This window comes from Ranitomeya variabilis, chromosome 1 (genome assembly GCF_051348905.1).
Source record: "Ranitomeya variabilis isolate aRanVar5 chromosome 1, aRanVar5.hap1, whole genome shotgun sequence".
Lineage (NCBI taxonomy): Eukaryota > Metazoa > Chordata > Amphibia > Anura > Dendrobatidae > Ranitomeya > Ranitomeya variabilis.
This window is the reverse complement of record NC_135232.1, coordinates 29,186,384-29,209,731: the sequence shown is the minus strand read 5'-3', so window position 1 is coordinate 29,209,731 and position 23,348 is coordinate 29,186,384. Positions and strand designations below refer to the sequence as shown.

The 23,348-nt window shown below is 50.1% G+C and overlaps 1 protein-coding gene across 2 annotated transcripts; it reads right to left on the bottom strand.

The window, feature by feature from the left end:
- Positions 1–2,023: 2,023 nt before the first annotated feature.
- NADK2 (NAD kinase 2, mitochondrial) lies at positions 2,024–22,564 on the bottom strand. 2 transcript variants are annotated; one of them, XM_077281641.1, is made up of 12 exons: positions 22,206–22,564; positions 17,600–17,688; positions 17,365–17,453; positions 16,174–16,255; positions 15,896–15,979; positions 15,495–15,631; positions 14,505–14,586; positions 13,065–13,160; positions 12,635–12,690; positions 11,974–12,027; positions 7,148–7,271; positions 2,024–2,530 (listed from the first exon to the last, which is right to left on the bottom strand). In XM_077281641.1, the coding sequence occupies exons 1-12, from the start codon at positions 22,425–22,427 to the stop codon at positions 2,392–2,394; spliced, it is 1,254 nt and encodes a 417-aa protein (XP_077137756.1). In that variant the 5' UTR covers positions 22,428–22,564; the 3' UTR covers positions 2,024–2,391. The 2 variants fall into 2 exon arrangements, with proteins under 2 accessions (XP_077137756.1, XP_077137751.1); XM_077281636.1 differs by having other exon boundaries at positions 13,065–13,208; positions 22,206–22,563.
- Positions 22,565–23,348: the final 784 nt, after the last annotated feature.

The window sequence follows — 23,348 nt, the reverse complement described above, 5'->3', positions numbered from 1 at the left end:
CATAGCCTAACATGCCCTAACATGTTGATCCAGGGGAAGGCAAAAAAAACCCATGTGGTAAGAGTAAGCTCCACCATGGGGAAATAAATTCCTTCCCGACCCCACATACGGCAATTCGACTGGTTCCCTGGATCAACACCCTATCAAGGAATCTAATATATATACCCTGTAACATTATACTTTTCCAAAAAGGTATCCAGTCCCCTCTTAATTTTAAGTAATGACTCACTCATTACAACATCATACGGCAGAGAGTTCCATAGTCTCACTGCTCTTACAGTAAAGAATCCATAGTCTCACTGCTCTGCTCACACAGTAAATAATCCATAGTCTCACTGCTTGTACAGTAAAGAATCCATAGTCTCACTGCTCGTACAGCAAGGAATCCATAGTCTCACTGCTCGTACAAAAAAGAATCCATAGTCTCACTGCTCACACAGAAAAGAATCCAGTCTCACTGCTCACACAGTAAAGAATCCATAGTGTCACTGCTCACACAGTAAAGAATCCATAGTCTCACTGCTCACACAGTAAGGAATCCATAGCCTCACTGCTCTCACAGTAAAGAATCCATAGTCTCACTGCTCACACAGTAAGGAATCCATAGCCTCACTGCTCTCACGGTAAAGAATCCATAGTCTCACTGCTCGTACAGTAAACCATAGCCTTAGTGCTCTCACGGTAAAGAATCCACAGTCTCACTGCTCGTACAGTAAAGAATCCATAGTCTCACTGCTCACACAGTAAATAAGCCATAGTCTCACTGCTTGTACAGTAAAGAATCCATAGCCTCACTGCTCACACAGTAAATAAGCCATAGTCTCACTGCTTGTACAGTAAAGAATCCATAGCCTCACTGCTCACACAGTAAAGAATCCAGTGTCACTGCTCACACAGTAAAGAATCCATAGCCTCACTGCTCACACAGTAAAGAATCCATAGTCTTACTGCTTGTACAGTAAGGAATCCATAGCCTCACTGCTCTCACGGTAAAGAATCCACAGTCTCACTGCTCGTACAGTAAAGAATCCATAGCCTCACTGCTCACACAGTAAAGAATCCAGTGTCACTGCTCACACAGTAAAGAATCCATAGCCTCACTGCTCACACAGTAAAGAATCCATAGCCTCACTGCTCATACAGTTAAAAAGCTACATCTGTGATGATGAATAAACGTTCTTTCCTCTAGTTGAAGAGGATATCTCCTTTTTATCATTTCAGGCCGAGGCTTAAAAACCTCACTATAAAGATCTGTGTATTTTCCAGTGATATATTCGGACATTGTGATACGATCGCCCCCTCGGTGATAGACAGCAGCAATCCCCACTGACCACCATCACTGTAAGGGGAAGGAGCAGGAAACCTCCCAGGACGTGGAGGGAAGGCAGCTGCTGTCATGGAAACACTGAACTTTTTGCCCTGCAAGACGTATCGGTACATCCAGTGTCAGGAAGTGGTTAAAGCCAGCAGTGCGGGCTCAGCAACTGGGACTGAAGAATCTGAGCCCAAGGCAAGGAGCCGATGTCCCTTACAGGCAGCCGTTATAGGAGATGGCTCCTTTAAGTATTAGAACTTTTACTACATAGAGATTAAGGATGATTCACAATAACACAGAAAACCCCTTTAACTCAATGGCGGTGACTTGGACCTGGTGAGGGGGAGCTCTACTAGATCTATTAACACTTAGTGCAATGATCCTTTTCTTCTGGCCCACGGCGGTGACGTGGTCCTGGTGAGGGGGAGCCATACTAGATCTATTAACATTAATGCAATGATCCTTTTCTTCTGGCCCCTGGCAGTGCCGTGGACCTGGTGAAGGTGAACATTAGTAGATTTATTAACATTAATGCAATGATCCTTTTCTTCTGGCCTGTGGTGGCGACGTGGACCTGGCGAGGGGGAGCACTACTAGATCTATTAACACTTAGTGCAACGATCCTTTTCTTCTGTCCGCCGGCCCCAAACTCATTTATGTCCTATGCAAAAGAGAAGACGACCGTGGAAAGAAAACAGCGACCATTCATTTTCGACTCGAGTTATATATTTAACAGGAATTTGTCAGCAGCCAAAACAAACATTTGGTTTAGCTGTAAATTCCACAACGGATTTTGCTAGAAAAAAAAAAATCTTATCAAAGGAAAGTAAAGCTAAAAATCGCCTACTGCAGAATGAACAAGCTGTAAAAATTGCATCTTGTGGCCATAATACATCATTTCTTTACAAATGTACAACAGTCGCTGATGGCGGTGACAGCAGGTCTCTGTAACAGACGTCATATCTTCTGTGGTTGGACTGATCCCGCCTTGCACATTATCTGAGGGTCCTGAGGATATGGGGGGGATTAGGACAAGAGGTTCCGCAGTTTTCCTGGAGGTGGAGGTTCCCTGCTGTTCACTCATCCAGAAGCACGGTGCACAGAGCGTCCGCGCCGTCCATGGATATCGTCACAATTGCACCGTCATTGAATTCAAAAGATGTACCTCCGTCCACCACCATACAAGCGTCCCAACACCGGGACCGCACACTCACCCTGCAACGCAAAACACAACATAGTCAGTGTGACATTCTCAGTTTTAAGGGCTCCCCTCTATGGGGGTCAGACTACCCCTTATTCCCACATATATACACACACGTGAAGGTCAAAGGACAGGATCTCCGTGCCAGGAGCTTTATGAAAATGTCCTAATTATATAGATCATTTGTGTCCAAAATTCTACCCTTATTCTGTCTGTAGTCACCACTAGGGGGAGCTCCCGTATATAGAGATACATGATAAGATTCTGTCTGTAGTCACCACTAGGGGGAGCTCCCTGTATACAGAGATACATGATAAGATCCTGTCTGCAGCAACCACTAGGGGGAGCTCCCGTATATAGAGATACATGATAAGATCCTGTCTGCAGCAACCACTAGGGGGAGCTCCCTGTATACAGAGATACATGATCAGATCATGTCTGCAGCCACCACTAGGGGGAGCTCCCTGTATACAGAGATACATGATAAGATCCTGTCTGCAGCCACCATTAGGGGGAGCTCCCTGTATACAGAGATACATGATAAGATCCTGTCTGCAGTCACCACTAGGGGGAGCTCCCTGTATATAGAGATACATGATAAGATCCTGTCTGCAGCAACCACTAGGGGGAGCTCCCTGTATATAGAGATACATGATCAGATCCTGTCTGCAGCCACCACTAGGGGAAGCCCCCTGTATACAGAGATACATGATAAGATCCTGTCTGCAGCCACCACTAGGGGGAGCTCCCTGTATACAGAGGTACACGATAAGATTCTGTCTGCAGCCACCACTAGGGGGAGCTCCCTGTATACAGAGATACATGATAAGATCCTGTCTGCAGCCACCACTAGGGGGAGCCCCCTGTATACAGAGATACATGATAAGATCCTGTCTGCAGCCACCACTAGGGGGAGCTCCCTGTATACAGAGATACATGATAAGATCCTGTCTGCAGTCACCACTAGGGGGAGCTCCCTGTATATAGAGATTCATGATAAGATCCTGTCTGCAGCCACCACTAGGGGGAGCTCCCTGTATACAGAGGTACACGATAAGATTCTGTCTGCAGCCACCACTAGGGGGAGCTCCCTGTATACAGAGATACATGATAAGATCCTGTCTGCAGTCACCACTAGGGGGAGCTCCCTGTATACAGAGATACATGATAAGATCCTGTCTGCAGCCACCACTAGGGGGAGCTCCCTGTATACAGACATACTTGATAAGATCCTGTCTGCAGCCACCACTAGGGGGAGCTCCCTGTATACAGAGATACATGATAAGATTCTGTCTGGAGCCACCACCAGGGGGAACTCCCTGTATACAGAGATACATGATCAGATCCTGTCTGCAGCCACCACTAGGGGGAGCTCCCTGTATACAGAGATACATGATAAGATCCTGTCTGCAGCCACCACTAGGGGACGCCCCCTGTATACAGAGATACATGATAAGATCCAGTCTGCAGCCACCACTAGGGGGAGCTCCCTGTATACAGAGATACATGATAAGATCCTGTCTGCAGCCACCACTAGGGGGACCTCCCTGTATACAGAGATACATGATAAGATCCTGTCTGCAGTCACCACTAGGGGGAGCTCCCTGTATACAGAGATACATGATAAGATCCAGTCTGCAGCCACCACTAGGGGGAGCTCCCTGTATACAGAGATACGTGATAAGATCCAGTCTGCAGCCACCACTAGGGGGAGCTCCCTGTATACAGAGATACGTGATAAGATCCAGTCTGCAGCCACCACTAGGGGGAGCTCCCTGTATACAGAGATACATGATAAGATCCTGTCTGCAGCCACCACTAGGGGGAGCTCCCTGTACAGAGATACATGATAAGATCCTGTCTGCAGCCACCACTAGGGGGAGCTCCCTGTATACAGAGATACATGATCAGATCCTGTCTGCAGCCACCACTAGGGGGAGCTCCCTGTATACAGAGATACATAAGATCCTGTCTGCAGCCACCACTAGGGGGAGCTCCCTGTATACAGAGATACATGATCAGATCCTGTCTGCAGCCACCACTAGGGGGAGCTCCCTGTATACAGAGATACATGATAAGATCCTGTCTGCAGCCACCACTAGGAGGAGCTCCCTGTATACAGAGATACATGATAAGATCCTGTCTGCAGCCACCACTAGGGGGAGCTCCATGTATACAGAGATACATGATAAGATCCTGTCTGCAGTCACCACTAGGGGGAGCTCCCTGTATACAGAGATACATGATAAGATCCTGTCTGCAGTCACCACTAGGGGGAGCTCCCTGTATACAGAGATACATGATAAGATCCTGTCTGCAGCCACCACTAGGGGGAGCTCCATGTATACAGAGATACATGATAAGATCCTGTCTGCAGCCACCACTAGGGGGAGCTCCCTGTATACAGAGATACATGATAAGATCCTGTCTGCAGTCACCACTAGGGGGAGCTCCCTGTATACAGAGATACATGATAAGATCCTGTCTGCAGCCACCACTAGGGGGAGCTCCCTGTATACAGAGATACATGATAAGATCCTGTCTGCAGTCACCACTAGGGGGAGCTCCCTGTATACAGAGATACATGATCAGATCCTGTCTGCAGTCACCACTAGGGGGAGCTCCCTGTATACAGAGATACATGATAAGATCCTGTCTGCAGTCACCACTAGGGGGAGCTCCCTGTATACAGAGATACATGATCAGATCCTGTCTGCAGCCACCACTAGGGGGAGCTCCCTGTATACAGAGATACATGATCAGATCCTGTCTGCAGTCACCACTAGGGGGAGCTCCCTGTATACAGAGATACATGATAAGGTCCTGTCTGCAGTCACCACTAGGGGGAGCTCCCTGTATACAGAGATACATGATCAGATCCTGTCTGCAGCCACCACTAGGGGGAGCTCCCTGTATACAGAGATACATGATAAGATCCTGTCTGCAGTCACCACTAGGGGGAGCTCCCTGTATACAGAGATACATGATAAGGTCCTGTCTGCAGTCACCACTAGGGGGAGCTCCCTGTATACAGAGATACATGATAAGATCCTGTCTGCAGTCACCACTAGGGGGAGCTCCCTGTATACAGAGATACATAATACAATTCTGTCTGCAGTCACCACTAGGGGGAGCTCCCTGTATACAGAGATACATGATAAGATTCTGTCTGCAGCCACCACTAGGGGGAGCTCCCTGTATACAGAGATACATGATAAGATCCTGTCTGCAGCTACCACTAGGGGGAGCTCCCTGTATACACAGACACATGATAAGATCCTGTCTGCAGTCACCACTAGGGGGAGCTCCCTGTATACAGAGATACATGATAAGATCCTGTCTGTAGTCACCACTAGGAGGAGCTCCCTGTATACAGAGATACATGATAAGATCCTGTCTGCAGTCACCACTAGGGGAGCTCCCTGTATACAGAGATACATGATCAGATCATGTCTGCAGTCACCACTAGGGGGAGCTCCCTGTATACAGAGATACATGATAAGATTCTGTCTGCAGTCACCACTAGGGGGAGCTCCCTGTATACAGAGATACATGATAAGATCCTGTCTGCAGTCACCACTAGGGGGAGCTCCCTGTATACAGAGATACATGATAAGATCCTGTCTGCAGTCACCACTAGGGGAGCTCCCTGTATACAGAGATACATGATCAGATCATGTCTGCAGTCACCACTAGGGGGAGCTCCCTGTATACAGAGATACATGATAAGATCCTGTCTGCAGCCACCACTAGGGGGAGCTCACTGTATACAGAGATACATGATAAGATCCTGTCTGCAGCCACCACTAGGGGGAGCTCACTGTATACAGAGATACATGATAAGATCCTGTCTGCAGTCACCACTAGGGGGAGCTCCCTGTATACAGAGATACATGATAAGATCCTTGTCTGCAGCCACCACTAGGGGGAGCTCCCTGTATACAGAGATACATGATAAGATCCTGTCTGCAGCCACCACTAGGGGGAGCTCACTGTATACAGAGATACATGATAAGATCCTGTCTGCAGCCACCACTAGGGGGAGCTCCCTGTATACAGAGATACATGATAAGATCCTGTCTGCAGCCACCACTAGGGGGAGCTCCCTGTATATAGAGATACATGATAAGATCCTTGTCTGCATCCCGAAACAACATGTCGTTAATTACATCCCAGCAACAGATAGATCTAATGATTATGTACAGTATGTGGCCAGTTCACCTGCTGATGACATTCCCTTTAATCTTGGACAATCCCCTTAATTGAAAAATGAGATGTCACCAAAGTAATGGATTCGGTGAAAAGCTCGGTGAATTAGCTCCTTAGATGAAAGGAACAAACAAGCTGTGATTGCGCGGCCATCAGCTGCAGCATCTCTACATGGCCGGTCACAGCGGGTTACACAGCAGCACAGGATCCTGTTTTTCTGTATTTATCGGCACAGGAGATATATATATATATGCATATACATACATACATACATACATACATACATACATACATACACACACACACGTATTTTTATTTTTTTTAAATACAACAAACTGTGGAATTTTTTAATTTTACACAATTTAGTAAAATACACTTTTGTTCGGGCGAGCATAAAACTCATCATTATGAGAATCGCTTACTTGGAGGTAAAACCGCGCTGACGACTGCTGGAAAATACTCTATTTGCGATGGGTTCCCGGACACTGAAAAACATTCTTTGCTCCTCAGGGCTGAATATTAAAGAGTCGTTGTATTCGTTGGTCACTGCGGGAAAAAAAGGAAAACCATTCACTTACAATGGGATACTCTACAGGAGGAGAAACGGAAAACACCCATTTTAAAGTCAAGCTGTGACTTTCTCTAGGCTCAGGAGTCCAGTGGGCGGAGCTACAGTGACTGTACACTGGTCAGTGCCATGTAACATGGTAAGGACATGAGCACTGAAACATGTCGGCTTTCTTCCACAAACAATAAATGCCACACCCTGAGCAATGGAGCAGAGCTGTAATACCAGTCATCACCCATGAACACGTGTGGCGCTAGCTCTGAAAAACATTTTATCAACTCCTCATCGAACGCTGCTCCAGCCCCTTCACTTTAGATGGTTTCCTCTGGTGAACAGCGATCTTCACGTCTGACCACAGATTCCCCATTGGATTAAGGTCTGGGCTGTGACTCGGCCACTCCAGAACATTCACACGTTTCCCCTTACACCACTCCAGTGTTGCTGTAGCAGTATGCTTTGGGTCATTGTCTTTTTGGAAGGTGAACCTCCGCCCCAGTCTCAAATCACTGAGACAAATGGGTTTTTCCTCACGAATATCTCTATTTCACACCATCCATCTTCCCCTTGACTCGACCATTTTCCCTGTCCCTGCTGCCGAAAAACATCACCAAAGTATGATGCAGCCACCACCATGTTGCACTGTGGGTATGGTGTTCTCGGAGTGATGAAGTGTGTTGGTTTGGCGCCAAGAATACCGCTTACTTTGGTAGCCAAAAAAGTTAAACTTTTGTTTTCATCTGACCACAGCACCTTCCTCCATACATTTCGGGAGTCTCCCACATGTCTTTTGACAAACGCAAAACAAGTCTTACAATTTTTGTGTCGAAGTAAAGGCTTTTTTCTGCTCACTCTTCCATAAAGGACACCTCTATGGAGTGTACGGCTTATTGTGGTCGTATGTGCTGCCTCTCCTTGCCCAGGCTGAGAGTTTTGGTGGGCGCCCTCTCTTGGCAGGTTTGTTGTGGTGCCATTTGATAATGGATTTGATGGTGCTCTGGGGGATAATCAGATTTGGAGATTTTTTATTTTTTTAACCCCTTAGTAACAGAGCCAATTTGGTACTTAATGACTGGGCCAATTTTTACAATTCTGACCACGGTCACTTTATGAGGCTATAACTCTGGAATGCTTCAACGGATCCCACTGATTCTGAGAATGTTTTTTCATGACATATTGTACTTCATGTAGTGGTAAAATTTATTCGACATGACTGGCATTTATTTATGAAAAAAATGGAAATTTGGCAAAAATTTCAAAAATTTTGCCATTTTCCAATTTTTAATTTTCGTACCCTTAAATCACAGAGATACGTCACACAAAATAGTCAATTTCCATGTCTACTTTACATCAGCACAATTTTGGAAACAATTTTTTCTTTCTTTTGCTACGAGGTTATAAGGGTTAAAAGTTGACCAGCGATTTCTCATTTTTCCAACAAAATTTACAAAACCATTTTGTTAAGGGACCATCTCACATTTGAAGTGATTTTCAGGGGTCAATATAACAGAAAATACCCAAAAGTGACCCCATTATAAAAACTGCACCCCTCAAGGTGCTCAAAACCACAATCAAGAAGTTTATTAACCCTTCAAGTGCTTCACGAGAACTAAAGCAACGTGGAAGGATAAAAAAAATTAAAAAACGAACATTTAACTTTTTTCTCAAAAAACAATTTTTTTTTATTTTCACAAAGGTATCAAGAGAAAATGGACCACAAAATCTGTTGTGCAATTTCTCCCGAGTACGCCGATACCACGTATGTGGGGGAAAACAACTGTTTGGGTGCATGGCTGGGCTCAGAAGGGAAGGAGCCAATTTGACTTTTTGAACGCAAAATTTGGCTGGAATCAATGGTGGAGCCATGTCGCATTTGTAGACCCCCTGATGTACAGGGGTTGGACAAAATAATGGAAACACCTAACGTTTTGGCATCATAATGTTCGAACATGTTATAAACATGCAATCCATGCCATATAGTAATGTTTTGTAGTTGATTATTTGTGTTATGTGATATGTGTATGTAAATTAACTTTGTTTTGCATAATTGTAAGAACATTGATGAGAACCTGATACCAATGGCAGACCTCTCGGATTTTCAAAGAGGCCAAATTGTTGGTGCTCGTATGGCAGGCGCTAGTGTAACACAGTGCCCGAATGCTTGGCGTGTCGAGAGGTACTGTCTCCAAAGTAATGACTGCGTTTGAAAGAGAAGGAAAAACGTCCGCAGCAAAGCACAGGTCCGGCCGAAAGTCAAAGGTGACTGAGAGAGATCATCGGACTCTAAAGCGAATTGTGAGAGGATCGCAAGACCACGGTTCCGAAAATCACTGCTGAGCTCAATGAACACCTACAGAACCCAGTTTCCACGAAAACTGTTTGTCGGGAGCTGCACAAATCTGGATTCCACGGAAGAGCTGTAATTAGAAAACCGCTGCTCTCAATGACAAATGTTTCCAAGCGTTTAGAGTGGTGTAGAAACCTCCAGAATTGGTCCCGCGAGCAGTGGAAACATGTGATATTCTCAGACGAATCATCGTTTACCCTATTTCCGACCTCCGGCCGAGTGTACGTTTGGAGACCGCCGAAAGAAGCATTCCATCCAGACTGCCTTCTCCCAACCGTAAAACATGGCGGAGGTTCTATGATGATCTGGGGTGCTATTTCATAGAGATCCGCCGGGCCAATGATATCCCTTCATGGAAGAATAAACAGCCGAGATTATTTAGGCATTTTGGGCGACCAAGTGCATCCAATGGTTCAAGCACTGTTCCCGGAGGGGAACGCCATCTTTCAGGATGATAATGCACCAATTCATACACCTAGAATCGTTAAAGCATGGCACGAGGAACATTCTAATGAAGTTGAGCATCTCATCTGGCCCCCACAATCCCCAGACCTCAACATTATTGAGCATTTATGGTCGATTTTAGAGATTCAAGTTAGACATCAATTTCCGCCGCCATCATCGCTCAAAGAACTGGAGGGTGTTTTAACTGCAGAATGGGCTAAAATTCCTATGGAAACAATTCACACCTTGTATGAATCCATACCTCGGAGAATTGAGGCTGTAATTGCCAAAAAAAGTGGACTTACACAATATTAAACTAACTTTTGTTGATGTTTCAAGGTGTTTCCATTATTTTGTCCAACCCCTGTACCTAAACCGTGGAACCCCCCCAATTCTAACTCCAATCTTAACCGTAAACCCAACACTCACCTAACTTTCGGCCAACCCTAATGTAAAAATGGAAATAAATAAAATGTATTTTATTATTTTTACCTAACTAAGGGGGTGATAAAGGAGGGTTTGATTTACCACTTTTTTTTTATTCTGATCACTGTGATTTGATCACTGTGATAGGGTCTACCACAGTGATCAAAATAAACCAATAGGAAAATGTTGCTACTGTTGCCGGCTGGCAGTTCTCGGCAGGCGCACTGCACCTGAGCTAGCCATTTTCTGTCCGGAAGACAACGCAGGCCGGGGATATCACAGGGGGATCCAGGGACACCAAAGGTACTGGGGGGAGAATCAGGGGACCCCATTTCTCTATCCTCTGATGAGAGAAATTAAATGGGAAAATCACACCTTTTTGTTTTTTTTGCGGTCAACGTTATTAACGGTGATCGCAACACTGGGGTGAGTAGAAACCAACCCGAATCATGTTCTCTGGGATGCCAGCTACGCTCTGTAGCCGAGACCCTGGAGAAATTTCGACTCTGGGGGACGCTATACACTTATTTCTCAGCGCTGTTAAAAAGGGGTGCTGAGGCGTAAGTACCCTTAACTGCCGTTAAATGGCGTATCGGCGATCGTTGAGGGGTTAAATAACCCAACCCTGACTTGTACTTCTCAACCACTGTGTCCTTGACTTGACTGGAGATCTCCTTGGTCTTTATGGTGTTGTCTAGAGATCTCCTTGGTCTTTATGGTGGTGTTTGGAGATCTCCTTGGTCTTTATGGTGGTGTTTGGAGATCTCCTTGGTCTTCGTGGTGGCGTTTGGAGATCTCCTTGGTCTTCGTGGTGGCGTTTGGAGATCTCCTTGGTCTTCGTGGTGGCGTTTGGAGATCTCCTTGGTCTTCGTGGTGTTGTTTGGAGATCTCCTTGGTCTTCGTGGTGTTGTTTGGAGATCTCCTTGGTCTTTGTGGTGGTGTTTGGAGATCTCCTTGGTCTTCATGGTGGTGTTTGGAGATCTCCTTGGTCTTCGTGGTGTTGTTTAGAGATCTCCTTGGTCTTTATGGTGGTGTTTGGAGATTTCCTTGGTCTTCATGATGGTGTTTGGTTAGTGATACCTCTTGTTATTGGTGCTGCAGCCTCTGTGGCCTATCCGAGAAGGTAATGTGTATATACTGACAGACTTGTGACACTTAGATTGCACACAGGGGGACGTCCTGTCACTAAGCATGGGACATATGAAGGGAATTGCTTGCACCAGAAATTGTTAGGGGCTTCATCGCAAAAGGGTGAATAAATATGCACATGCCAATTTTTAGTTTTTTGATCCAGTAAATTTAACTTTCACCTACATTTTTCTCACTTCACCAACTTAGTCTATTTAGTGCTGATGCATCACACACAAATTAGATTCCAAAATTAGGTACAGAGGTTGTAAGGTAACAAAATAGGTAAAAATCCAATGGGATGAATACTTTCTCAAGTGACTGTATAGAAAACTCACCTTGCTCTATCAGGTCGCTGTCCAGAGTCCGGTTCACAATGTTATAACGTTTCACTAAAAAAAAAAAAAGTTTGATTAAAGCAAATGTCTCGTGTATTTAATTCCGTCAGTATTCTGTAATAATCTGATGACTCTGCTCACTCTGGCATAGTCTATACAGCAAAGCTGATAAGCCACACAAAGGGTGAGGAAGAGATGAAGTCTAGGGGGGGGGGGGGCTGTATACAGAGTATTGTAAAAAATATAGTGCTACCATCCTTCAAAATCTAAACCTCCAGCAGTGCAATACAGCCATCACTTACCATTTCGCCCGCTAATGATAACTCTGTTCAACCTCTCTGAGTCTACACAGTAGAGCCGTCAAGTGAGCCACTCAAAATGGGAAAAAGTGATGGGTACAGGAAATCCCCCAAGAGACCTGCATACAATGCCTTATTCTCCAGGGGGCTCGACCCCACTCGGGGAAAGGACACAGCCCCCCAGTGAGCTCTACTCAGACTGCAAGAAGCCATTCCAGGTGACGACCGGCTGAGGCTGCCAGAGAGAAAGCCAAGGGGGTGTAAAGCCGTCATTAGGGTAAAAGTGGGGGACTGTGGGGAATCTAAGGTGTAATAGTGTGTGCATGACGTTAAGAATCCGTATCTACAGGGACGACACTCACCAACATGCAGTATTTCTTCCACCGTCTGTGGCGCCATCTTGTTTATGTTGTAAGACCTATAAACCAAGAATATACAGCTCTGACTCCTATATATCTTGTATATGAGGTGTATATAGAGCGGCAAATGTAGTGCTATGGAAAAGCTAGGTAACACTATGGGACATTTTCATCCATTTTCGCCCAGTTGTCTGCCCCCACTGCACATAGCGCTTCATTGTCACTGCAGCTGCATCTCCCTCCTCCCCCTCTTCTAGGTTTTTGAGAAATGAAGGTTATGAACATTTGCACAGAGTTAAAGGGGAACCAACGACCGCCTGCTGCTCTCCTCCGACACTGGAGGCCGCCTATACACAGAGTCAGAGGGTGGCCGCGGTCCCCTCCTTGGTCTACAGTGATCGGTGACGGGCGGCGTACTATTCCCAGACGTTACCAGGCTTTCGATCCTGTCCCAGTGCAAACGTTCAGTCCTGAGCTCTTCTGCTTCTCCCAGGGCCCGTCGTCCACTGAGATCTCGTAGTAGGACGCCCTATGAAGCGAGAAGGTAAAACGAGGTTTGCAGAATTTATAGTTCGCCCTAAATGAGACAGAACATAAGTGTGTATCAGGGGGACTAACCTCACAGCCGAGGGGGTCACATGGAGAGTAAATTACAATACAGCAGGGCAGAGAAGCCGAAGGAAGCGGCAAAGTCAGAAAGTCTGTGCAACAACCGAATAATGAGGGTATTTAAAGGGAAACTTCAGGCAAACTTCCAGTATCACTAAAATTAATCTATGAGGGTCATGTGACACATTGGGATCATTAATTATTTTACCCCTGGTCCCTGAAAAGCAATTTACAAAGCTGCTCTGTAACTTATAAAACAGGAAGTGATGACTGCTGCATGTTCCTGGATGTGTCAAACCACGCCTCCAAGTGACATCACTTCCTGCTCTGCAGCGATTGGCTGAGGCAGCATCACACAAGCCTTCCAACTCTGCAGCGATTGGCTGAGGCAGCATCACACAAGCCTTCCTGCTCTGCAGCGATTGGCTGAGGCAGCATCACACAAGACTTCCTGCTCTGCAGCGATTGGCTGAGGCAGCATCATACAAGACTTCCTGCTCTGCAGCGATTGGCTGAGGCAGCATCACACAAGACTTCCTGCTCTGCTCGCCACTGCAGGAACTTTGCACGTGACACCAGTCATACTTTGAGCTCTTTGCTTTCTGTGAGAAGTCTGTGTGATACAGCCTCAGCCAATGGCTGTAGAGCAGGAAATTAGTGAGGAGCAGCTTCAGCCAATGGCTGCAGAGTTGGAAGTCAATGAGGAGCGGCCTCAGCCAATGGCTGCAGATCGGAAAGTCAGTGAGGAGCAGCTTCAGCCAAAGGCTGCAGAGCGGGAAGTCAGTGAGGAGCAGCTTCAGCCAATGGCTGCGGAGCAATGAATGGGGCACTATTTTGGTATTTTTTGCTATATATGGAGGAACTAGAGTTTATCTTCCGCAGTCCTGTAATGTAACGTGACCACAGTGGCTCCATCTTGCGAATTATGAAAATTTGCCCGGAGTTTCTCAATAAAGACTGAGGGGAATTGTTGCTGTAGATGTATAGTGCAGAGCAAAGAATAAAGCAACAGGGGTTTCAGTGAAGAATAAGATCTTTCCCTTTAAGATGGGGGGAGACCATGAAGTGAAGAATCGGAAGCCTTGCAGAGAACAGCGGAGTGCAGGCTGCCACAATGTCACAGCCCAGAATAACAGCAGAGAACAGCGGAGTGCAGGCTGAGACAGCCCAGAATAATACAGCAGAGAACAGGACATGCTCAGACGATGCACCCAACAGCCCTGTGCACAAGCCCCAAACATCGAGCAAAGGCCAGCGATGGTACCTGGAGGACAGAGACTCCCCGATAAACACTTCATTCAATGCTCTTACGGGCAGCAGGTGGGGCCCCGAAACAGTCGCAGATGCTGGGAAACAAAAACCAGAAGGTGAATAAACCCACGACAGACATTGTGCAGTCACAGAGTACAGGCTGCTGCACGCGACACTGATCTGATGGTTACACTGTCACTCCGTGTTCACACACTGTTAACGCTGCTGTTTTTGTGCAGAAAATCTGACGCCCTTAACAGTTTAAGCAAAGTGGATGTGATTAGATGAAAACATCCGCCCGCTGCGTTCTAAGACGCTGGTGATCGGTGCGTTTTTGGTGCACTTTTTACTATAAGTTTATATGAGGAGCCAGAAAAGAAACTGCAGTTATGTTTTTAGTGCAGAATCCCAGTATTTGTGCTCTAAAAATACGCAAGAAAAGGTGTACAGAAAACGCAAAAAAACAAAAAAAAGCAGTAATCAGAGTACTTTTGGTGCAGGCGCTATCGAAAGGCTACAAGGGAAAACAAAAAACAATGGTCGTAGCTGGCACATAGCCCCGGGAGACAGAACATAACGATCCTTCTGTCCCCATGCAGCCTTGCTGGCCAATAAACAACCACAATTCGAGCTGGTTAATGGGAAGAAACACCAAACCAAAATTAATTTTTTTACAGCATATGCAGCGGTGCAGACAAAGCTAGGGCCGTTTCGCGCTGCCTGATGCTTCCTCTGGCGTCCTGAAGGCCAGAGGAAGCATCAGATGTCGCGAAACGACCACGACCTTTGTACGCGTCTCCACTGCTCCTGCTGGATTTAGCAACATCGGTGAGTGCCGCAGTTTTTTCCTCCACCTTTATTGGTGGACGACTAATACTATAAGTCACCCCTAGCCCTACTCTTATCACTGAAGTCCCTTCTGCGTGAATTACAACATATCCACTGACATTTTTTGTGTTCCCAGCCATGTGCAGTGTCAAGTACAGCCGATTCTTCACCTTACTTTGCTCTGGATGACCTCCGGCACTATGGGCCTTGCTGTGCTGTTCCAGGCTCAGTTGCTGCTCATGTAGGTCTACGGGTGTGAGGTTTATTCCGGTGCCTTCCAGGAACAGTCTGATCCGCTGACGCCACTGCCACCTAAAAAATAAAAGAAATATCCTGAAATCACCTTCATACGAACTAACCAGGTCTGGACAATGCCCTAAAGCAGCAATTGGAGCTCGGCTCCGGTCGCTGCTGTTACCGGCAGGTGCCGGCTGTGTGACACAGCTCTTCAGCCGGCTCCATATACCTGTGCAATGTATGTACGGGCGGATGTCAGGAAGGGGTTAATTGGCTTAGACTTTGCAGCACGTCGTAAATGAGGGAAACCTCTGTCAGAGAATTTGTCAAGAATATTACCTGAACTCACCGCGATAAAGCTTGTGCAGAGCTTCGGGGAAGGAGCGAGTGTACCGCACCGGTAGGCAGAGGTGTCCTTCAGATCTGGGGGAGATAAAACACATAAGAGGTATATTACTGATCGGGTAATGTGAACAACGGCTACAGGCACAGCCCAATCTTCAGATCTACGGAGGTCTCCCCATTCTGAGCCATCATCTGAGCCATCACTGCCTATTACTGGGCGTTTTATAGGTTTCTGCTTGCTCAGCATTCACCTGACAGTCACGTCTCGTTACCTCTCCGGATCGGTGTTCACTCCGATCACTGGCTTGGACTTGTCCAGCACTTTACTAGCAGCGAGGAGCATCGTCCCGTCCCCTAACGAAAAAAAAAAAGAAAAAAATACAATAAATTGTGGTGCAGAAACGCACGCATGCACCACTTGTTTAAAGGGGAGGTCCAGTACAGAAAACATTTATATACTCCATTATTAAATAGAGGAGGGATTATCTCAAGACTCTGGAGGACCCGACAGGCATTGATAAGAATCGACACTGTGTAATGCCTCATTTCTCCTATGGGGGTGCTGTAGGGAAACGGAACAATTCCTGCTAGGCGATCACATAAAAGTGGACGTCTCATCTTTTCGTCAGGAGCGCATCGCTCCCCTGCATCCATGCTCCTGTTTGCCAAATGGAAGGTGCGCTCCATCAGCGGACCCCCTCGCGCCGCGCACCTCCAGCGGACGCCATCGCGCCGCGCACCCCCAGCGGACGCCCTCGCGCCGCGCACCTCCAGCGGACGCCCTCGCGCCGCGCACCTCCAGCGGACACCCTCGTGCCGCGCACCTCCAGCGGACGTCCTCGCGGCGTGCACCAGGTCAGCCATTATTGCCTTTTGGATGCATTTTGTAGTCCATCACCAGGTCCTCATGTGGCCACATGATCTGCTCTCGAATAATCAAGCTTGTGTTTTGCATTTTTGCATGTGTAGGGGCGCGGAGGGCGCCAATCGGGCAGGTGCAGCCGTGATCCTATTTGTAGGGGGTCAGGCCAGGTGACATCTCACGTACGATCACTTGGCTCACTCCCTAAATATGTCGTGTTGTGAAATGCTGCTGTCAGGTGCTCGGTTGCATTTTGTGCCACTTTGTGTTTTTTGGCAGATCACACCAAGGTCAGGGGATGCGGCCGGTCCTGTGACACGGATCTGACGGGGTGAGAGGCCTGGGACGTGCGTCTCCTACAGGGACAATGCTCCCTGGGAAAAGGGCATGCAAATCAGCTCTCCTCCTAGAGGACAAAGCTGAGCAATAACAAGGGATGTGAACCCCAAACCAAGGCAGGCTACACCTCCATATACTGAAGGTTCTGGTAGATATTCCACCCAGGGGGTCCAGAACACGCCCTATGCCCAGATTGTGCCCCTTTAAAGACTGAGCGACGATGCAGTAAAAGTCGTTCCATCAGTGCAGTATAAATCTGTACCTCCTGCGGAGATGACGGCGTCGGCCCATCGCACCGTCTCCTCGTCGTAGTCTCTCCTCCTCACCACCCGCACGTCGATGCCTTCATTCCTGCAAGAAAACAAGCGATTGCATAAATCACAGCAGAGCAGAGATCGTCTGAGCGGGAGCCGCACTTTCTTAGATGCTCTGGACGTCTTCTCCATGCATAAGTCAGAAATGAGGGCAGCGCATATTCGGGGGCAGGAGACACGGACCTGAGGCTCTGCACCACGTGCTCCACGTTCTCCGAGTGAATGTTGTGTCGCTGTAACAGGCCGTTGTAGCTGGAACCTTTCAGGGCGAGCTGGAGAAGAAAAGAGGTGACACTGAGTATAAGGATCAGACGGGAGCATCAGCCGGAGCTGGAATCACAGCGCTGCACACTGAGAAAGGAGCAAACGTTAGAGATGTCATTTAGCACCGGCCCTTTCAATGAGTGAAGATTTATTAAGCCGCTGGGGATGAGCCATGAATGACGGGGTTAAACATGGATGAACACAACATAATCCTGAAGAGTATTATGTCTGGGCGCCCGGTGTGACACTCAGGGGGAGATTAAACCGTCTGCAGGAACTGGTGTCGACCCGCACAATCCAAGAGTACAGTCAACAGTGTTCTGGAGGAGCGGAGAGCAGTGCGCGCCGGAGGTGTGGGGCGCAGGAGCAGAGTGCACCGGGGGAGCGGAGGATAGTACAGCACTGGGTGTACCGGAGGATAGTACAACACCGGGTGTGCAGGAGGAGCGGAGGATAGTACAACACCGGGTGTGCAGGAGGAGCGGAGGATACTACAGCACTGGGTGTACCGGAGAATAGTACAGCACTGGGTGTGCAGGAGGAGCGGAGGATAGTACAGCACTGGGTGTGCAGGAGGAGCGGAGGATAGTACAGCACTGGGTGTGCAGGAGGAGCGGAGGATAGTACAACACCGGGTGTGCAGGAGGAGCGGAGGATACTACAGCACTGGGTGTACCGGAGAATAGTACAGCACTGGGTGTGCAGGAGGAGCGGAGGATAGTACAGCACTGGGTGTGCAGGAGGAGCGGAGGATAGTACAGCACTGGGTGTGCAGGAGGAGCGGAGGATACTACAGCACTGGGTGTACCGGAGAATAGTACAGCACTGGGTGTACCGGAGGATAGTACAGCACTGGGTGTGCAGGAGGAGCGGAGGATAGTACAGCACTGGGTGTGCAGGAGGAGTGGAGGATAGTACAGCACTGGGTGTGCAGGAGGAGCGGAGGATAGTACAGCACTGGGTGTACCGGAGGACAGTACAGCACTGGGTGTGCAGGAGGAGCGGAGGATAGTACAGCACTGGGTGTGCAGGAGGAGCGGAGGATAGTACAGCACTGGGTGTGCAGGAGGAGTGGAGGATAGTACAGCACTGGGTGTGCAGGAGGAGCGGAGGATAGTACAGCACTGGGTGTGCAGGAGGAGCGGAGGATAGTACAGCACTGGGTGTGCAGGAGGAGCGGAGGATAGTACAGCACTGGGTGTGCAGGAGGAGCGGAGGATAGTACAGCACTGGGTGTACAGGAGGAGCGGAGAAGAGTACAGCACTGGGTGTGCAGGAGGAGAGGAGGATAGTACAGTACTGGGTGTGCAGGAGGAGAGGATAGTACAGTACCGGGTGTACAGGAGAGGAGGAGGATAGTACAGTACTGGGTGTACAGGAGGAGAGGAGGATAGTACAGCACTGGGTGTACAGGAGGAGAGGAGAAGAGTACAGCACTGGGTGTACAGGAGGAGAGGAGAAGAGTACAGCACTGGGTGTGCAGGAGGAGAGAAGCATAGTACAGCACTGGGTGTGCAGGAGAGGAGGAGCATAGTACAGCACTGGGTGTGCAGGAGGAGAGGAGCATAGTACAGCACTGGGTGTGCAGGAGAGGAGGAGCATAGTACAGCACTGGGTGTGCAGGAGAGGAGGATAGTACAGCACCGGGTGTACAGGAGAGGAGGAGGATAGTACAGCAGAGGATAATACAGCACAGGGAATGATGCATTATTCGGCGGCCTCCTGCACCTTGCACACTCCCGGGCGGGCAGCTGCTCTTGTCTTAGACATTGCTGGGCTTCCTTGGCGTCCCCTCCCCCTCTCCCAGTTAGAGACCTGATGACAAGTTCACTTTAAGAGTGCACAGATTTAGGGGTGAGCAGTGCAGCCCCGGACCGACGGTGTGCAGGGAAGTGAATGGTTTCATACGGGGCTGGTCAGATCTCAGGAGCCGGCGTCACCGAGAACAGGAGCCGACTTCTATCCAAGTCCATGGAAACTGCAGTTATATTCCCCAGACCCCTGGAGGGGTGTGAGCGGTTCCTAATGTCTGCAGTAACGAGCCCACCCCTGGCAGATTCCGCCTATTTGGGCATATAACCAGTACAACTTGTTCTGGGCACTTTGCTTTCTCTGCCCCCTCCTGGCACAGAACCCGACATCTCCAGAGCAGCGCTCCAGACAGAGCAGGAATCCGGACACTGAACAAAGGAACAGAATCCCCCAAATAGTTACAATGTTTCCGAAAAGTCCCATAGAAGTGTAGGATTGTGTGTGTGGCCCCTGAGCCTGGGACATGATGGAGGGGCCACAGCACTTGCAAGGTAGGGATTAGACATTGCAGATGGGCCTTGCGGGTGGGTGGATGGTGAGTGCGCACCATGGCGGTGAATTTCTAAATTAAGCATCCCCCACCACACACAACTTATGATTCCCACACCCTCCCCCACCATCAACTCAATTTTTTCCCCAGAAACTTAATTATAGAACAATAATCTATTTTTACGATTGGGTGTCTTAGGGAAACCAATAACAATAAAAAAATTACCTTTTTTTTAATCACCATTCCAGTTTTCCACCCAAAAATAAATAAATAATAATAAAAAAAAAGCATTACCGTATATGTAAATGTAGAACTGATAAAATATTATAGTATCTATCCCGTATGGAAGACGGAGGCTAAAAAAAACTGCGGCAATAAAGGGGAAAAAAAAAAAAAGTGTCTACTAGTGGTCGCCCATTTCTCAGCTCTGGTGGTTGCCCATCTCATCTCTCAGCACTGGTGTTCGTCCATATCTCGGTCTCATCGGTCGCCCCGTTCTCGGTCTCATCGGTCGCCCCGTTCTCGGCCCCGGCGGTCGCCCATCTCTCGGCCCCGGCGGTCGCCCATCTCTCGGCCCCGGCGGTCGCCCATCTCTCGGCCCCGGCGGTCGCCCATCTCTCGGCCCCGGCGGTCGCCCATCTCTCGGCCCCGGCGGTCGCCCATCTCTCGGCCCCGGCGGTCGCCCATCTCTCGGCCCCGGCGGTCGCCCATCTCTCGGCCCCGGCGGTCGCCCATCTCTCGGCCCCGGCGGTCGCCCATCTCTCGGCCCCGGCGGTCGCCCATCTCTCGGCCCCGGCGGTCGCCCATCTCTCAGCTCTGGTGGTTGTCCATCTCTCGGTCCCGGCGGTCACCCTGGTCTCAGCGGTCACTCTGTTCTCAGCCCCAGCATTTGCCCATCTCTCAGCTCTGGCGGTCGCCCATCTCTCAGCTCTGGCGGTCGCCCATCTCTCAGCTCTGGCGGTCGCCCATCTCTCAGCTCTGGCGGTCGCCCATCTCTCAGCTCTGGCGGTCGCCCATCTCAGCTCTGGCGGTCGCCCATCTCTCAGCTCTGGCGGTCGCCCATCTCTCAGCTCTGGCGGTCGCCCATCTCTCAGCTCTGGCGGTCGCCCATCTCTCAGCTCTGGCGGTCGCCCATCTCTCAGCTCTGGCGGTCGCCCATCTCTCAGCTCTGGCGGTCGCCCATCTCTCAGCTCTGGCGGTCGCCCATCTCTCAGCTCTGGCGGTCGCCCATCTCTCAGCTCTGGCGGTCGCCCATTTCTCGATCCCGGCGGTCACCCTAGTCTCAGCGGTCGCCCCGTTCTCGGCCCTGGCGGTCGCCCATCTCTCAGCTCTGGCGGTCGCCCATCTCTCAGCTCTGGCGGTCGCCCATCTCTCAGCTCTGGCGGTCGCCCATTTCTCGATCCCGGCGGTCACCCTAGTCTCAGCGGTCGCCCCGTTCTCGGCCCTGGCGGTCGCCCATCTCTCAGCTCTGGCGGTCGCCCATCTCTCAGCTCTGGCGGTCGCCCATCTCTCAGCTCTGGCGGTCGCCCATCTCTCAGCTCTGGCGGTCGCCCATCTCTCAGCTCTGGCGGTCGCCCATCTCTCAGCTCTGGCGGTCGCCCATTTCTCAGCTCTGGCGGTCGCCCATCTCTCAGCTCTGGCGGTCGCCCATCTCTCAGCTCTGGCGGTCGCCCATTTCTCGATCCCGGCGGTCACCCTAGTCTCAGCGGTCGCCCCGTTCTCGGCCCTGGCGGTCGCCCATCTCTCAGCTCTGGCGGTCGCCCATCTCTCAGCTCTGGCGGTCGCCCATCTCTCAGCTCTGGCGGTCGCCCATCTCTCAGCTCTGGCGGTCGCCCATCTCTCAGCTCTGGCGGTCGCCCATCTCTCAGCTCTGGCGGTCGCCCATCTCTCAGCTCTGGCGGTCGCCCATCTCTCAGCTCTGGCGGTCGCCCATCTCTCAGCTCTGGCGGTCGCCCATCTCTCAGCTCTGGCGGTCGCCCATCTCTCAGCTCTGGCGGTCGCCCATCTCTCAGCTCTGGCGGTCGCCCATCTCTCAGCTCTGGCGGTCGCCCATCTCTCAGCTCTGGTGGTCGTTCATCTCTCGATCCCGGCGGTCGCCCTAGTCTCAGCGGTCGCCCTAGTCTCAGCGGTCGCCCCGTTCTCGCCCTGGCGGTCGCCCCATTCTCGGCCCCGTTCTCAGTGCTGGTGGTCGTCCCACAGCGCTCCCGGGGGCTCCCCACTCACCAGCTCCCGCAGCTCGTCCTCGGACAGCCCGGAGGACCGGTACCGCTGCTGCTCGAACTCATAGCGGCTGGTCTTGGTCACCACGGCCACTCTCTCCGGTCTGAAGCCTCCGCCCGGGTCACTGGGCCGCGTGCACACCCGCCTCTGGTGGAAAGCAGCGGGCGCCCGGCGGGTGAGGCGCCCAGAGCAGCCGGCGCACAGGAGGACCCGGCACGAGCTCATGGGTCACCGGAAAGCACCGGGCGCTGCTGCAGGCTCCGGCCGTAGACTTCCGGTTTACGGAGGGTGCAGGAGAGGTGACCCGCCCCGGCCGCTGCTGCTGCTGGGCGCTCCTCCCGGCTCCTGAGTGCAGAGAGGCGGCGGCGGAGGAGGAGGTCATTCATCACCGCCCTGTCCCCGGCTCTGGACGTCGGCCGCCATTTTCTTGTAGACCAATGTCTCCCGCAGAGCACGCATTGGGTTAGTTGCCGGGGTAACTGCGCCGTTTTTGCACCATTTGACCAGGGCTTGGATTATGCAGCATTTACTTCTTCAGTTTTTTTTTTAACATTGTTATTGATAGTATTTTGTAGTATGTACAGCTTTTTATTGCTCCTGTTTTAGGTTCTGGGGGAGGGGTGGCGACCAAAAACGGGCACACCGACACCGCTGCTACGTCCAGCAAGAGCGACAAGTGCGGCGGAGACAAAAAACGGGCACACCGACACCGCTGCTACGCCCAGCAAGAGCGACAAGTGTGGCAGCGACCAAAAACAGGCACACCGACACCACTGCTACGCCCAGCAAGAGCGACAAGTGTGGCGGAAACCAAAAACAGGCACACCGACACCACTGCTACACCCAGCAAGAGAGACAAGTGTGGCGGAAACCAAAAACAGGCACACCGACACCACTGCTACGCCCAGCAAGGGCGACAAGTGCGGCGGAGACCAAAAACGGGCACACCGACACCACTGCTACACCCAGCAAGAGCGACAAGTGTGGCGGAAACCAAAAACAGGCACACCGACACCACTGCTACACCCAGCAAGAGTGACAAGTGTGGCAGCGACCAAAAACGGGCACACCGACACCGCTGCTACACCCAGCAAGAGCGACAAGTGTGGCGGCGACCAAAAACGGGCACACCGACACCACTGCTAT

Excerpts from the sequence above, each read along its gene's own strand:
- NADK2 (XM_077281636.1), bottom strand. The coding sequence starts at position 22,427 with ATGAGCTCGTGCCGGGTCCTCCTGTGCGCCGGCTGCTCTGGGCGCCTC. Across the intron at positions 17,689-22,205 it reads AGGACGAGCTGCGGGAGCTG|CTCGCCCTGAAAGGTTCCAG; the intron begins GTGAGTGGGGAG and ends TTTCTTCTCCAG. Across the intron at positions 13,209-14,504 it reads GGGGAGTCTCTGTCCTCCAG|GGCGAACTATAAATTCTGCA; the intron begins GTACCATCGCTG and ends TGTCTCATTTAG.